Source organism: Megascapheus bottae, chromosome 19, assembly GCF_031878675.1.
Source record: "Megascapheus bottae isolate mThoBot1 chromosome 19, mThoBot2.hap1, whole genome shotgun sequence".
NCBI lineage: Eukaryota > Metazoa > Chordata > Mammalia > Rodentia > Geomyidae > Megascapheus > Megascapheus bottae.
Genome location: NC_143527.1, coordinates 7,133,818 through 7,150,249, shown reverse-complemented (window position 1 = coordinate 7,150,249; position 16,432 = coordinate 7,133,818). Strand labels below are relative to the sequence as shown.

The 16,432-nt window shown below is 36.1% G+C and overlaps 1 protein-coding gene across 1 annotated transcript in view; it reads left to right on the top strand.

Moving 5' to 3' along the window:
- The first annotated feature begins 3,711 nt into the window (after positions 1 to 3,711).
- Positions 3,712 to 16,432, top strand: part of Cdh7 (cadherin 7) — a 93,740-nt gene continuing 81,019 nt past the window's right edge. Inside the window, exon 1 of the mRNA XM_090352980.1 lies at positions 3,712 to 3,936. Within this exon, the coding sequence (XP_090209106.1) occupies positions 3,727 to 3,936 (210 nt within the window). The 5' untranslated portion in view covers positions 3,712 to 3,726. The remainder of the gene's footprint in view (positions 3,937 to 16,432) is intronic.

Below are 16,432 nucleotides of genomic sequence, written 5' to 3'. Positions count from 1 at the left end.
CCTTTCCTTCACATCTCAGATCTCAGTTGTCACCTGTGGCACCTTCTAGTCCTGTCCTATGTATATTCTATCTGCTTTGATAAACCTCCAGTCGTGTGTGAAAGAGAAGTATTTTTAGGATAGAGCGTTTCCTTGTAGAGAACATGCTGCATTTCATAAGCAAACCAAATGATTCCTTAATATTCTGTCCACATTCTTAAATTTTTCTATCCTTTATATTTAATTATTGGACATATGCTCCTTATCACAGCTTTAAAATGCCAGAAAAAGTCTGTTTTATATAATTAGCAAAAGCTTTTATTTCAGATTCATGAGAAGTCTAGTATCTGTCAATGGGGTTCTGAGAGACTTGATTGACACTCCCACCGCTCTTCACTCCTATGCTCAGATATAACCTAATTTTCTTGTTTTCCATCTCAGCACTATAACGCTCCACATGTATGTGCATGTTAAAAATGAACACAGATCCGTAGAAGTTACCTTTATTTTCCTTCATGTTTGATTTGGATGAAACAAGACTTTATAGAACATGTTAGTTCAAGTTCTTCATTTTGTAAACATGGAAAATAAAGTTCAGTAGGATCCAAGTTCAGAGAGGAAGGTTATGATTGTAATGATTTTGGGGTTTTGCTCCTTATCCATGGAATCCATGTGAACTCAGCAGACTTCTATCATTTGGACAACAGAAACATAAAGTAATAGAAGTAAGGCATTTAGGAAATAATTACATTGCTTTTACTGAAGTATTTTGATGCTTCTGTATCTATCTAGATTTCTTGACTCATGAGCATAATTTTTATTTTCTGGTATCAACTAGAACTATCATGAGTATTTTCATTTAGTACAATAATTTTTTGAGATGTCATACGATTGGCAATATTAGAACAAAAAGTAATTTTACTCCACAAATTAACTTTCAGGCAGTATGTTACTGCCTGGTTGGTACTATATAATAGTTCCCATTATTTTCATTTACATTTTTGAGAGGCTGAACTGTTCTCTTAGAGCTTACTTCTTACAGTTGTACTTACTCAAATCCTCTCTTCTAGCAAAAGTGTACAATTCAAACATAATGGACCCAAGTTGGACTCTTAGCTCAGTGCAAACATCCACAGTCTTCACGAGTATAGGATTCTAGAAATGCCTCATGTTTGGGATTCCTAAGCTCATCTACTCTTCAGTTCCATTACAAGAGAGCCCACATTAACACTGAAGCACTGTTTTCAAGTGTACTCTCTCCGTAAAGAGCCTAGATAATATATCCTGGCTATATTGCATCTAAAGGTCATCTTTATGAAATAAAGCATGTGGCTATTTAAAAAAAATCATGTTTCTTTCTCTCTAGAGAAGTGGGTGTGGGATCTAGAAAGGATTTGGGCTCTCAGGCTCCCATACTGACCTCAGCCTTCTGATCGTAAATCCCCGCAACTTTCTCCAGTCTACTCACTCAGTTTGCCACTCAATGACAGAAACAGTGGCTGCGTGATTCCTTCTTCCTGTGGCTGAAGTCCACGGCCACTGCTTCATTCCTCTTGTAGCACCTGCTTCTCTTCTGTACCTCTTGATTCCCTCTCAGACTGCACCTAATCACCACCAGCTTTCCACCTAGCTGAGAAACTTGTAATAACCTTTCATGACATGACACTAAATAAGTTTAAGACAGCTAATATTCTATGGAGGTTCTATATGGGAAAAGTTCTGTTTCTTGGCCTTTTCACATTCATCAGTACATAATAATTTTAAATATTGTGTGGTACACTATGATATTTAGACTAGTGGACACCATGCAGGTAATGATCAAATCAAGGCAATTCTAAACTGTTTATAATTTCTTTAGGTTTTGAAAACTCAAAACCATCCCTTTTAGCTAATTTTGAAATGTAAATGGATATAACCATTACTGAGTCATCTTCCTGTGTTATTGAATGCTATGAATTCATCTATCCAGCAAGCTGAACTGTTATATCTTTAACCAAATCACTTTTGTGACCTTTAACACCATCCCCCAGGCCTGCCTCAGGTCACAGGATTTGGGGAGAACATATTTAATCAGTGAATGTGATTATTAGGAATCACTCATTCAGTATGCATGAATTTTGTGGATAGTAGTAGCTCATTCTGAATGCCCCTTGGAGCATCACAACTTGATAGTTCTTTATAATATATTAATAACATTCAAATCTGGAAGAATCAGTTTTGTCTCATATATGTACCATTTAATCTAAGTTTTTCATTGACAGTTCTCCTACTATATTTAATAGAATAGTTTTTTGTTACATGTATTTTCTTTCTTAAACACTTTGATGGTCAGAAGTGTTGGTCTTTTGAATTAGTGGATATTTTTGTCATGAAGAAAAGTGCAAATCCAAAGCTCATAGTACTCCATTTTCGCCTCTAGTTGGGAATTATCCTTTGGTTTTATGTGGTTAAACTTAATTTTTCTTTTGTCAATACACACACACATACACACACACACACACACACACACACACACTTACATGCTTTTCCTTCACTATCTCATTGATTTATTTACAGGAGAAGAATTGAAATCACAGGCAAAGTGAAATGTAAAGATTTAAGGGAGCAACTTATCATAAACACTCTTGCCTCTGCATTTTGTTATTGTGACTGAAAGTTTGTTTTGCAATTATTTAAGACCTTTTATATAATCACAATTCTGTGACTGTTATACATAAGCATTGGGAGAAAATGATTTTTCTGTGTGGTCACTGAGCAGTCCAACCTGGGTGCTAGCAAACCACAGTGGGACTAAGCTATCGATCCATGTTAGGTTCATAGGCCCTACTATGCACAAGCCAAGAGCAAAAGTCTTTAGCAAACATGTATAGCAGAGAAATGATCAGAGCAGTGTGACATCGTCTCGTACTCTGCATAGACTCCATGACAATACGTGTGAAGAGTGAAAAGCGGAAAGTACTGAGCTTTGTGTCTGATCACAATCAAATCAGAACACATCAAAACAACTGGCATTCTGTGACTCAGAATCGATCAACAGCAGATTGTAAATCACCTCATATTTCTTTATTTGTCTTCACTGGTTTCACAGAAGACATTAAAACCAGCCTCTGTCCTAACCATTCAATTTAATCCTGGCTTTGAGCTGCTAGGCTTTCACATTCTGTACCAGTGAGTAAAATTAATTGGTATGCATGTATATGCATATATGTATGTATGCATATAGGCTGTTGTTAAAATGGTCTTTATAATAGTGCTGCTTCATTTGGGTGAGATAAACCATATGCTCAAATAAAATGCTCCAGAAGTAACATGAAGTTTTAAGGCTGACTGATCGAATGTAGATTACAATACATCAAGATTAAAATATATCACAAATATACTATATGTGTGTGTGTGATTTCATATTATGGCAATGATTATTGCATTTAAAGTGTATCATTCATACAGTCGCGATTATAATGGCAATTCAAGGTACGTTGATAAGTGAAAGAGCAATATTGTTCTGTGTTCTGGTTGGTGACATGAGCTCTTCTCTTTTTTCTGATAGGTACTTCTTACAACATTCTTTGGCAAAAGCTATTCTGCACTGGTGACCCCATCCAATCCACCACTCTACAAATTATTATCTCTGGACTCGCAGTTGACACCCTGCCGGAGGCAAGAGCTACTAAGCCAACTGGAACTGTGCCTTTTCCTTTGTCAAGGTTTCTTTCTTACACAGGAAAAAGAAAGAAAAAAAAAAAGGAGATGAAGTTTGGCAAAGTGGAGTTCTGCCATTTTCTGCAGCTGGTAGCTCTTTTCTTGTGCTTTTCGGGAATGAGTCAAGGAGAACTCTCAAGATCCAGATCCAAGCCGTATTTCCAATCAGGGAGGTCCCGGACCAAGCGCAGCTGGGTATGGAACCAGTTCTTTGTGCTGGAAGAATACATGGGCTCAGACCCCCTGTACGTCGGCAAGGTAGGATTTGGCCTTCCAGACCTGCCAGTGGTCTTGTCAATGTCTATGGTTGCATGAAGAATGAATCATTTTGGCTTTGGAGATTGGAAACAGAAAACAGAGGAGTTTATGAAGTGTTTTGTCAATGGCTACTGTGAAGTTACATCCAGGATGTCATCTAGCTCAATGAAACCATAATTTAGGGAGTGGTGTCTTAACCTGTAGAACAGCTGAGGTCTCCCAGAGGCCTGGTTTTTCTAGTATACACAGATTGCAAAACTATTGTTAGCAAACTTACAATATCTGTCAGTAAATGAAAAATAATGGATTACTACAATAGTTGAGATTTTAGATGTTTCTTTATGAGATGCTGTATTACGTAAAATACATTTATGTTTATGTAAGTTTAATGTGTATTTATTATGTGTATATATATATGTGATAGAGCTTAGAAACAGAAAGTGAAATACATCTGTATACACTATCTATCTATCTGTCTGTCTGTCTGTCTATCTACCTGTCTGTCTGTCTATCTTTCTGTGTAATATAGATTAGAAGCAAAGTGAAATGATTGAATTTAAGCTTTCCAGATTATGAGTAATTCAACCCATGTTTGGGAATGGCCGTGTACATAGGTTTGGGGTTTTGTTTGTTTTTCTTTCTCTTTAATTCTCCTTTTAGTTAAGGTGAACGAGAATGGAAGTCATCAGAAGTGGTGTTACACAAGTGATGAGATGTTGTGTCCTGTTCCTTTAGTGGTTGTTGAGACTGGAATAATCTCAGGTATATTTGGGTAGCAAACATTTGTCATCTGAGACCTGGCTGAAAGAAGGGCATGTTCTTTCCCTTGGAGTACTTAGATAAGATTTGTGGTTTCTTCTTGTTTAAAATCTGTGAAGATTTTCTGAATTTCTCAGACTGCTGTTTAGCACTAGTGAAAGTTTCCAAGGCAGTGCATATTCCAGAGGAATCTATATATCTTTATTTCTGTTCTTCAACTTGTCATTTTAATGCATGTGCTCCTTATTAAACAAAGTATAGCTAAATGATGAATTGATCCAAAAATCAATTTTTCAATAGAAAGATCAAAGTAGAATCTTAGCAATATTATATCATGGGGTACATTTTCATTTGAACACAGTCAAGGAGGGTAAAATATTTTTGTGATGAGAATCTACAAGTCTAAGGCAATTTTTATGATATTTATTACTTTTTAATAATATCCCTGAATTTTATAAGTAGTGATTGGTATTATACAATAAACAGGGGTATTTAATAAGCTAATTTGTCTAAGTATATAAATTATTTTGGGTTCATGCCAAATAGCACTTTTCTTCCTTAAGAAACCACATATAACACATACATTCTACTTTTTTTCTAATATTTTCTTAACTTGTTATCTTATAGAAAGTAAAAACAGAGAGAAATCTCATAATTCAATCTCTTGAACAAGAATCTAGCTCTTAATTCCATTCATTTCAATGACTATATAACAAAGGAAGCATTTTTCAACTTATGGAACATAATATATAATTAATTTTAAGTGGTATTTACTATTAAGTGATGGCAAGATCTTTTGGAAAAAAATATATACTTATATGGGTTATAGTGCTTCAGTCAAGGCCCTGGGAACTCCCCCTGAGCCTCTTTTTGCTCAAGGTTAGAACACTTCCATTTTTGAGTGGTTATTTGGAGAATGACTCACCAATAATCTCTAGTTATTTAAAAGAATGAAATTTGATAACCTTAAAGTTATTTAAATTCCAATGTGTATGATGTGATGGGATAATACCGTTTGGTTTTTCAAGAAATTGCATGTGTGACTATTTTAGCAGAATCCACACAACAAGAACCTAAGTGTGTGTATATTTGTCTTTGCATGCTGAGTATTTCGGGTTTGATATGAATGTTCTGCAGGAAATGTGCTTTTATTCTTTTTGAAAAATAATATAAAAATGTCAAAATAATCATCCAAGATGATGTCAAGATTTTATAGATTAAAAAATAAAATAAAAGTACTAGCATTCCACTTCTAGTTTATGATTTCTTAGAGCAAGGTGACAGATGGGAGAAGTTGAGATTGAGGACATGAGCGGATGGTATGTTCTTTCTCAATATATATTGGTTGGAATAAATCCCTTTCAATTTAGAACATTTAAATTCTTTTTTATGAGTTTGCTAGGGCTTGAAGTCAGGGTCTATGTGCATAAGATTGGCGCTCTACCACTTGAGCCACAGTTCTGCTTCTGGCTTTTGGTGATTAATTGCAAATAAGAATCTTTTGGACTTTCCTGTCTGAGCTGGCTTTGAGTGATGATTCCCCAGATCTCAGCTCCCTTAGTAGCTAGAATTACAGGTGTGAGCCATTAATGCCTGGCATTCAGTACATATTTTATCCCTTTCATATGTATAATAAATGCATTTTCTGTGAGTATTTGTTGCACCTAAGGAAAAAAGAGCATATAATGGAAGATTCTAAACAATGCTTTGTGGGAATGGCTAGGCAGGTAAACACAGGAAAGGACTTTAGACAATAGATGTTAAAGTTGTGCTATATTGATTTTCGACTGTTAGCCATGCTACTATGGGTAGCTCCTTAGATGATTTGTCAAATCTAGATGAATACTTTGATAAAATTATGGCTTATTTTGATCATATAATGAATAACATAATGAGTGTCAACTACTTCAGCTTTATTGTTGACTCTACCAAAGCCTACTGGTTGTATAACAGCTTTTTCCTCTTATCTATAAAATTGGCATAATGATATTTACCATCTTATTCTGCTACTTAAGAAGTGACCTCAAAGTATTTTAGTATTCGTTTGACTAACATAGGCATATTTTCTACTTTGTTACACATGAGTGATCAATTGAGAATACAGACGATCTACTGTATTTGCACGAGAAATGCTATATGTGTGATTGATCAGAAGACAATCGACACTTCAATAAACTGAATAGTATTTGTGTCTATTCCAATTAATCAAGGGAATAATCTGCTTTGAGTCTATGCAGAAATTCAGAAATCATATCTCTACAATTTTTCCAGCCTTTTAAATTTGGGGTTGGTATTAAAGTCTTTTCCCAATAAGATCAATTACATGACTTTGGGGGTGAATTATATTTGATCAGTAAGGCACTAAGGATAATGAGGCAACAATATGTCTTTCAGCCTTATTACTTGAACTAATGTACAGAACTTGCTTGACACATGATAACCTAAGACTGAATTAGAAAAATCTGTTGAATGGGCTCAGGAATATCTCACTGAAAACACTCAAGGCAGAGATTTCAGGACTATTTGGGACAACGATAATCTGACTTTTACCATTGGCATTGTACTGTTTTTCTTGTCATGTAATTTGAACAGATGTTGCTTCTAACTGTGTAAACTTAAGCAGAGTTCTTAGACCTTTCATTGCCTGATTTAAAGAATCAGAGCTATATTTTATAATAGATAGCATATATGTTTACTTGGGATATAATTTGATAAACTATTTGTCATTAATATGTAAGACTTAAGGACAGAGAAATTATCTTGACTATTTAGAATTCAAAGAATAATAGCCAAATTTCATATATATAATATATATAGGATATATATTATGTATATACATATATGATTCACACACCCATTTTCTTGCCCTTCTTTGGGGAGTACAAATTGGAAAGCCTGCTCACGTCATCTTCTATTCTGTTTTTTCCCCAGAATATTAATTTTCAGTCATTGTACAGAGGATTTTCAATTTGCCATGTCAGGGTACGCATAGAATTCATCTTGATCAAAGTCACCCCTCCATCATTCTACTCTGTCTTTCACAGCCCCATCCATCCCCTCAAGATTTCCCCTTCCCTGTCTCATCCTCCCTGTGAGTATGTTGTCTCATCTCCCACCTTTCCTTCAGTGCTCTGGCTACTCAGGGTACTCAGAAAGTCACAAATTCCACCCATTCCATTGCTTCCTAGTGAAATTTCCCAGCCCATGTTTTCCCCACCTTCCTGTGGTTCACTTGAAGTCTCATCACCTTGAACAAAAAACACAAAGCAATTCTGCTCAACCGCCCAGCCTCTGTTCCAGGAATTCAGTGTTTTCCTTCAGTCTGGGATGGCTGTGCCTGAGGCTTTTGCACTGACCTAGGTCTGTGTTCTCAGCCTACCTTGCTGGCCACTCCCCCTTTCCTCTAGTCACTCAAGGAGAATTAATATCCATTTCTCTGTCAGAAATGCAATGCACAGAGATCCACCATGCAGGATACACTTTCTTCTAAATTGAAGCTTGAGTGGAACTGTCAGGAGCAATGCCCCTGTGGTTTCTGATATCTCAGAGGCAGGCACCTCTCCTAATGCAGTCTCCTCTTTCCTAGTACAGTCTCCCCTCTCCTAGTACAGTCTCCTCTCTTCTATTACAGTCTCCTCTCTGCTAGTACAGTCTCTTCTCTCCGAGTATAGTCTCTTCTCTCCGAGTATAGTCTCTTCTCTCCCAGTACAGTCTCCTCTCTCCTACTATAGTCTCCTCTCTCCTATTCCAGTCTCTTCTCTCCTAGTACAGTATCCACTCTCCTAGTAGTCTCCCCTCTTGTAGACAAAGCTGCAAACCTCACCACTACAAAAACAAAAGATTGCCTTAAATAAACACACTGAAAAGATTTTATGTTTGGTACACAAAAAGAAAATAATGAATTCCAAAATTTAATTACTTAAGAGAAGAATGTGTTCAGAGGAGTAAAACTTACATTGTATATATTCTAGAGAAAAACAAACAGCCTTTGTATATGTATTTTTCCTCACATCAGATTAAATCTTAGTAGAAAGCAAAGGCAGATTTTTTTTAATGAATGTCTACAAGCACAGAAAGTTTATAACGAGAGTTAGGCAGTGAGGACTCTGTTCTAATATACAAGGTGGCCTGCTGATAAAAGCGTGGAATCCCTACTGGCTTCAAAAGGCATCTGGACATAGATCTGCTCTGTGGGAGGCAAATAAGTTCAGATTTTTAGAAATTGCCCCTGGCAGTCATTTTTTGCTCTTATAATAATCCTGTGCTTCTATAAGGTATTAAATGCATTTTCTCCACACAAAATCAATAATTCAACATTTTTGTTCTTATTTTTTTAACCTTACAAAAAATAGAATATGTTATACTGTGACACTAAGATATGGAAACCAAAGTTATATAAACAGGATGGGACGTGTTGTGTTCAGTATCATCTCTAGGACAAGTGATGATAATTCCTAAAAGCATTAGAAAATGGAGCTAGGTAGATAATAGTCGGAAGAAGCAGGGAAGTTTCCATTAGATTCCTAATATGTAGCCACACTAGGCAGGTCTTGATCATGCTGCAGAGTTGTTCTTTTGAGACTATAAAAATCATCTATAATGCTGTCTCCCTTCTTTACTGTGTGTGTTTATACACACTCACCTTGATACCTGTTGGGTGAGGAGAGGCCATACCTGAACTTTTATACTATATTAATGATGCTTTTAAGTATAAAAGCAAGGCATAAACTGACTTTTGGTGGGTCTGTAGAAAGAATACTATAATTGTTTGGGTTAGGCCTAGATAAAGAGTCAGTGAATATGCCACAGTCTTTGAGATTAAGATTAAGCCTTGCCTGTTGTAAGGACATGAGGCTAGTCAGTATAATGCAGACATCTTGCCTTGAACAGTTTCATGTTATGTCTACCAAGTGTATGTCTTAAGTGGGCTGCAAGGAGGAAGCTAGTGGTATACTTTACATTGTATCCAAAACTGTTCTCTTTCAGGGGCTGTTAAATGGTCTTCTTTCTTCCCCCTTTCCTTTCTGCTTCACATGCTGACCAAGTTCTTACTTTGTGATAGGTTTTGTACTTGACTGAAAAGTTAAAACTAAAGAGACTGTTATAAAATCACAGTCTGCTTGACAAGCCAAGCAGGTAACCAAATTGCAAAGAAAGGCAGTCAATTTTGAGGCTAAACTCCAGCTGTTGGAGTGGATCAAACAGAAAGCTAGCGCAGGGATCCATGAACAAATGTTTGCATGAAATATGTAACTCACCTGCATTTTTTTTTCAGAATCATTTTTATGTAGAACTCAAGTAAAATAAGGAAATTGGTTTTCTTCAAAACTAGGGCAGAGCCTTCTACAACTCTATTAGGAGAAACTTTATGTAGTAAGGGGATCTGGTAGAGAGACACAATCCTTAGTTTATCATTACAATTTCCTCATTACTCTGAGCAGTGCTTTGAAACAATACATTATGATTTTTTCTCATTTATCCAATTGAGATCACCTAGGTAAGACTTTACATTCTTTTCCTTCAGTTTACTTTTTACATTTTTATTTATTTATTTAGACTTTGCCAGACATGGGGCCTGACCTCTGTCCTTGTACATTTTTTCTCAAGGCTAGAGCTCTGCCACTTGAGCCACAGCACCACTTCCAGCTTTTTTCTATATATGCGGTATGGAGGAATTGAACCCAAGTCTTCATGCACACTAGGCAAGCATTCTAAGATTAGGCCAAACTCCCTGCCCACGTTTACTTTTTTTATTTATGAAGTACCAGTGATTAAACATACAACTTGATAAGAAAAATCCTCTGCATTATGCCTAGCTTTGTACCTACTTAGTTTTTGTACTTTTAAGGTAGGATCTCAGTGACTTTGTCTAATCATGTCTCCAACTTAGAATCTCTCCACCTCCCTGTGCTGGATCCTTGGATAACACCATACCTCGCTAAAACCCACTTCCAAGTGATCTTGGACTTACTAATGATTTGTAAATTTTGTTCTTTAAATACATGTTCCCATCCAAAATTGCGATATCTTCTGTGATGACAGCACCGCTTTAAAGCAGGAAATTAAACTTGATGCAACACCAATCACCACATGAGCTTCATGTTTTGCTAAGCATCCCAACGAAACACTCCTTTTCACTTGGATTACATTTGAGACAGTGTCCATGGTGATGCCCTGATTGACCCAAACAGATACTTTCCTATTAGTGCTGAGACCCAAAGCATTGGCTGTTGCAACCAGTTAAAGTTTGTGATATGAGTTTTCCTAAGTCCTTGTCTGCCCTAAATTGGAACTGCAATCCTTCTGATCTCATCCTTCTAAGTATCTTAGGATACCAGCCTGAGCCATTGCGTCCTGTTATTGTCTTTCTTGAATGAGCTCATTCCATGCATTGTACTTTTGGCTACAATACTACAGCTAGGTTTTCCATGCTCATTGATACATATGAGGAAATTTGAGAGATGGTATATTTTATTCCCAGTGATATTTGCTATGATTACTTGTTTAAAGTGGTGGCCTTCCAATTTCACCTGCTGGAAAAATATGGCATCCATAAGTTTAGAAGTTTTGAAAGAGAAAAATAATGATCCATGCTCATCGAATAATGACTCAAGGCATTACAGATGATACCAAATGCAGTATCAGAGAACTCAGAGAATGCCACTGCCAACATTAAGGAGAAAGACAGAGCTCATCTGAAATCTGGGCAAAGCCTAAATCTATGATGTCATTAAAAGAGTGCACAATTCTATGTAGTCATCGATCAGGGTTTTCAGAAGGCCATCAATTAGTTTGTCCAACAAAATTGATTGTATTTTTCTTTCTGAAAGTTTCAATAACGCTGCTCATAGTTGAGGATTCTAAGGCAGTGTACCACCAATCTAATGTTAAAAACAAAAGCTCCTATTCAGTTATTTACAAAATACAATGAAATATTTTACACTGTAAGGATGAGAACTAAATAGTATTTTATTAATATATCACGATATCAAACATAAAGGGCAGAAGAAAATGCAATCTAATATCTTCCATACTTTATACATCAATCTATTCAGACATGGAATATAAACAGGGAATATAATTATATTTATTATTGAATAGATTTAGTTATACCGACAGTTCCTTGTAATTATTCTTCTTTAATCTATGAGATTATGTTTGAAAATCATTACTGAATAAATCTTCAAATGCCTTAGATGTCAGAAAGCATATTCTTTTATGTTAGAAAAGAAGTAATAAGTATATATGAAAATAAAATATATGCATTTGAACAGAAGTGAGAGAATTAGAAACAGATATTAGAACTGACACAGAAAAGAGTTAGGATGCCTACCAGTGTGTGCGTATGATATGACCCCCTCCCTTTAAATTATAAAATCTTTGAATAATTCACACTAAAATTAGCACTCATTTTCTTTTCTTTTTTTTTTTTTTTGCCAGTCCTGGGCTTGAGCTCAGGGCCTGAGCACTGTCCTTGGACTTTCTCAATGCTAGAGCTCTACCACTTGAGCCTGAGCACCACTTCCGGCTTTTTTCTATGTATGTGGTACCGAGGAATCGAACCCGGGTCTTCATGCATGCTAGGCAAGCACTTTAACCACTAGGCCAAACTCCCGGCCCTCGTTTCATTTTCTAAGGGAGCAAATCAATGATATTTTGATATGTTGCATCATGTATTAGTCTCTACAAGCTTCCATAACAAAAGGGTAGGTGGCTTCAGCAACAGGAGTCAATTTCATACCATTTGGGGAATGTAAAGTCCAAGATCAAAGGGCCCACGGAACAGATTCTGCCAGGGACTCTTTCTTGCTTGAAGAATGCAGCCAGTATCCTCAGAGGGAAAGAGAGGGAGGTGCCTTGCCCTCTTGTCAGGCCACCTGCGCTATGGATTTAATTTTCCAAAGGTAGGTTCCCACACAACCCTACCTGCCCTAGGCATAAATTCCATCCATTAGGAGCCAGAGTTCTGGCCTATGAATTTTAGAGAGCTGGAAGTCAGCTCACTTAGCTAAACTTCCACTAACTCACAAAGCAGTGGCCTTTAACAACAGTTCGTTTGGCCCTTCACATCTGCTTGTTCTTTATCCACTTACTCAACCAGCTATGGATGGGTCAGAAATCTTTGGGATAAAGTTGTTTTGTGCAAAAGCCCTTCCAAGTAATAAATGCCTAATAATAGAACAATTGTTTTGATAAATTTTATGTTATATCACAGATGGAAAGTAATATAGAAATGCCATAATATATAGAAACTGTAACTTATACATGATTTCTCTGCTGATTTGAGAGAATTGGACATTTGTGCATTCTTGTATCCAAAAAGGTTTTGAGAGCAAATTTTTCCCTGAATACTAATTTTTTTTACTTTTGAAAATATCTTTAAGCAATTGTAGAAGGGAGTGCATTTAACAAAGCAGTTTATGAGCGCAATATATCTTGATCAATGCCACCACTTTCAGCATTCTTACGCATTCTTGTCCTACCTATCCTTTCCCTCAGTCTTCTTAGTTTTGTGAGGATATACATTGGACTCTTGACTGCATTATCCCTCTCCTCTCTTCTTCATTTCTATTACTCACCCCTTGAACCCAATCCACCCCTTTTGAGGGCCTACTTCTTTGTGTTTTATTTGGCTGAACTTTCTCATGCTTATTTAAATGAACTACATGTATTATTGGAGTTTTTTAATTTCTTTTCATATATTTTTTACTGTAATTAATAGAAGGGTTACAGTATATTCACCAGATAGAAGGTGCATTACTTCACATACTTTGATACCCTTTTTCATGTCTTTGTCCCCATTTTCCTCCCCCACCCCCGCTCCTTATCTTGTTTTCCTCCCTTCCCTATCCGACTTCAAATAATCATATACAATATATCAGATAACCAGGTGAAATATTGTAACAATATGAGATAATCAATGGACAACAAAAGAGATGAGAGATAACATAGTACATAAAGGACAATAATCACTCATTATATGGCTTTTGTTTCTATATCCTAGAGGTCCTTTCATTTAGCATCATTCTATATGGCCTTATGTATCTAGGTTTTGCTCTATTGTAAATTTCTGCTAGGAGATCCCAAGGTTTCTACAGATTATGACAAATGAGGGAAACCATTGAGCCCATGTTCCTTTGAGTCTGGCTTACTTCACTTAATATGATTTTTTTTCTAAGTCTTTCCATTTCCTTACAAATGGAGTAATACCGTTCTGACAGGAGCATAGTATTCCATTGTGTATAAATACCACATCTTGTTGATTAACTAAGGGGCATATTGGTTGGTTCCATATCTTAGTTATGGTAAATAGTGCTACAATGAACATCGTTGTGCTAGTGGATTTAGTACGTCCTTGTTTCTGGATGGTTGGGTAAATGCCAAGTAGTGGAATTGTGTCATAGGGGAGCTCTATGTTTAGTCTTTTGAGGAACTGCCATACTGCTTTCCATAGTGGTTGAACGAGTTTGCACCCCACCAACAGTGTAGTAGTGATCCCTCCTGACCACATACCCTCCAGCATCTGTTTTTAGATTTCTTGATTCTGGCCATTCTAACTGGAATGAAGTGGAATCTTAGAGTATTTTTTTTATTATTTATTTGCATTTCTTTTATGACAGAGATATCTTGGAATTTTTTTCTTGTATCTGCCATTGTTATGCATTTGTGTCGAAGACTACTTAATTAAAATATGATTATTTTATTATGAAGACGATTGTGTTTAATGTTCAGTTTTAATTAAAAGTTCACTTACTGCTTTAAAATATTTTGTGGAAATGTGGCTTAACTAAATGGTTTAAAAATTTCTCTCAGGTTTTCTGGAGAGTAAGAGAGAATTGTTTGTGAACTGTCTTCTGTCCAGTTGCCATGGAAAAGAAAAGGAGAAAATGAGAAGTTAGGGTTGGCGGAGGGAGGAGGACAAGCAGGAGAATATGATTCAATCTTGTCTACATTTTAACTAGGCTCCAATCCTTGTCTTCTGTGAGAAACACGCAGAAGGGTAATTTCTCAGGATGTGGCTGTTTTACTGGAACAGTAATTAAAGCACCAGAACCAGAAAGATTAGCATCATTCCAGCAAGTTCTGTGTGTAAACAGTGCACAATTATCTAAGAAGAATGCTTCCCTTAGAATCCTTATTTATCTCCACAGTTAAAATTCTGACATGTTTTAAGGTATTTAGCCAAAAACATACAAACAAAATTTGGCCAACATATACATAATGTTCAACAGATGTAAGATTGAAAGGTTTATGATTGTCACTAGTGAGATTAGTCAAGCCAAGCTTAAATTAGATTTTTTTTCTGATTCGTGAGTCACTTAGGGTCCATACTGGAGCTCCGTATGCAGAGAGAGAGAGATTACACATTCTATACTGTGTTCTTGGGAATAAAGATGTAATACGAGAAAAACTGGCATTTTTTCCCCCAAAGCATATGTAAGAAACTCCTTTCCATATCTCACATCTTCTCTATCCCTGACATAGTTTACATAATTTTCTGAACCGAAGCACAACAGGACTGATTTTAGGTAGTTAACTATTCTGCCTCACTTGTTCAAAGAAAGCAAATACTAGTATGCTCTAGAAACTGAATTTCTTTATATTATACCTGTGAAAGTAAATCTTATATAAAGTTCTACAATTTTTATATCAATTAAAATGATTATTAAAAATATAGATGAGAATGATCACACTGTGATAAGCACATCATGTTTTCTTGGAAAGCTAAAGTCTTGCATAGAATTTATGAAGGAAATATGGGAAAGGGAAGGGGGAAAACAAGATGAGGGGAGGGGGTGGGGGAGGGAAATGAGGACAAATACATGAGAAGGGGTATCAGTGTGTGAGAAGTAATGCACCTCCTATCTGATAAATATAACTGTAACCCATCTATTAATTACAATGAAAAGAAAAGAAAATGTGTAAAAAAATAAAGCAAGTCTGCACATACACACTTGTAAAGGTATGCTTAGGAGGAGAGTGTTGAATATGAGCTTCTCATTGAAATGGAGACATGTCTTTAATACAGTGAAGTTATCCACTTGGCAGATTGTTTTAATACTTGAAAATAGTCATTTACTTGTGGCCACACAGCTGTGTTTAGTGAATTTGGTGGAACATTTGTGACATGGAATAATCTGAAACGAGATTGCTTTTCCCATTGATTAGGTCACATGTAGGGATTTTGGGCAACATGGATGATGAAAAGTAGACACAAGTAAGGCAGGAATTGAAGTGAGCTTTGAGGAGGGATTCCATTCTACTTCAGATCTAACTAAAAAGCCATGGGGCGTGCATACGTTCTCAGACTGTATTTGAAGATGGATATCTTGTGATAGTCTTTTCTCAGTGTTCCTTTTTCATGTCATGCATTTTTAAGCTTATTTCCTCTGTAAATTTTGATGATAATAAAAATTGATGATTTGCTGATTTTGATGATGATTAACAAATGGCAACACTTCATTTCTAACTTTCTGCCTTCTCAGAAAAAAGGCACATATCAGAGACAGAGAAATGTTATTGATGCAAAGTTCATCTTATTTAAGAAGCCTGAACTTCTATTTAGCAGCCTTTTATTATTACTATCTTTCCAAGCAATGATTTCTCTTGGAGTTCAATAAGATATAAAATTAAGACACACATACGTCACAAACCCACCTATAATGATATTTTTATTATTCCATGTTTTTGTAGTACATCCAAGTATGTATTATAATCAGATATTTTCATTGTAAAG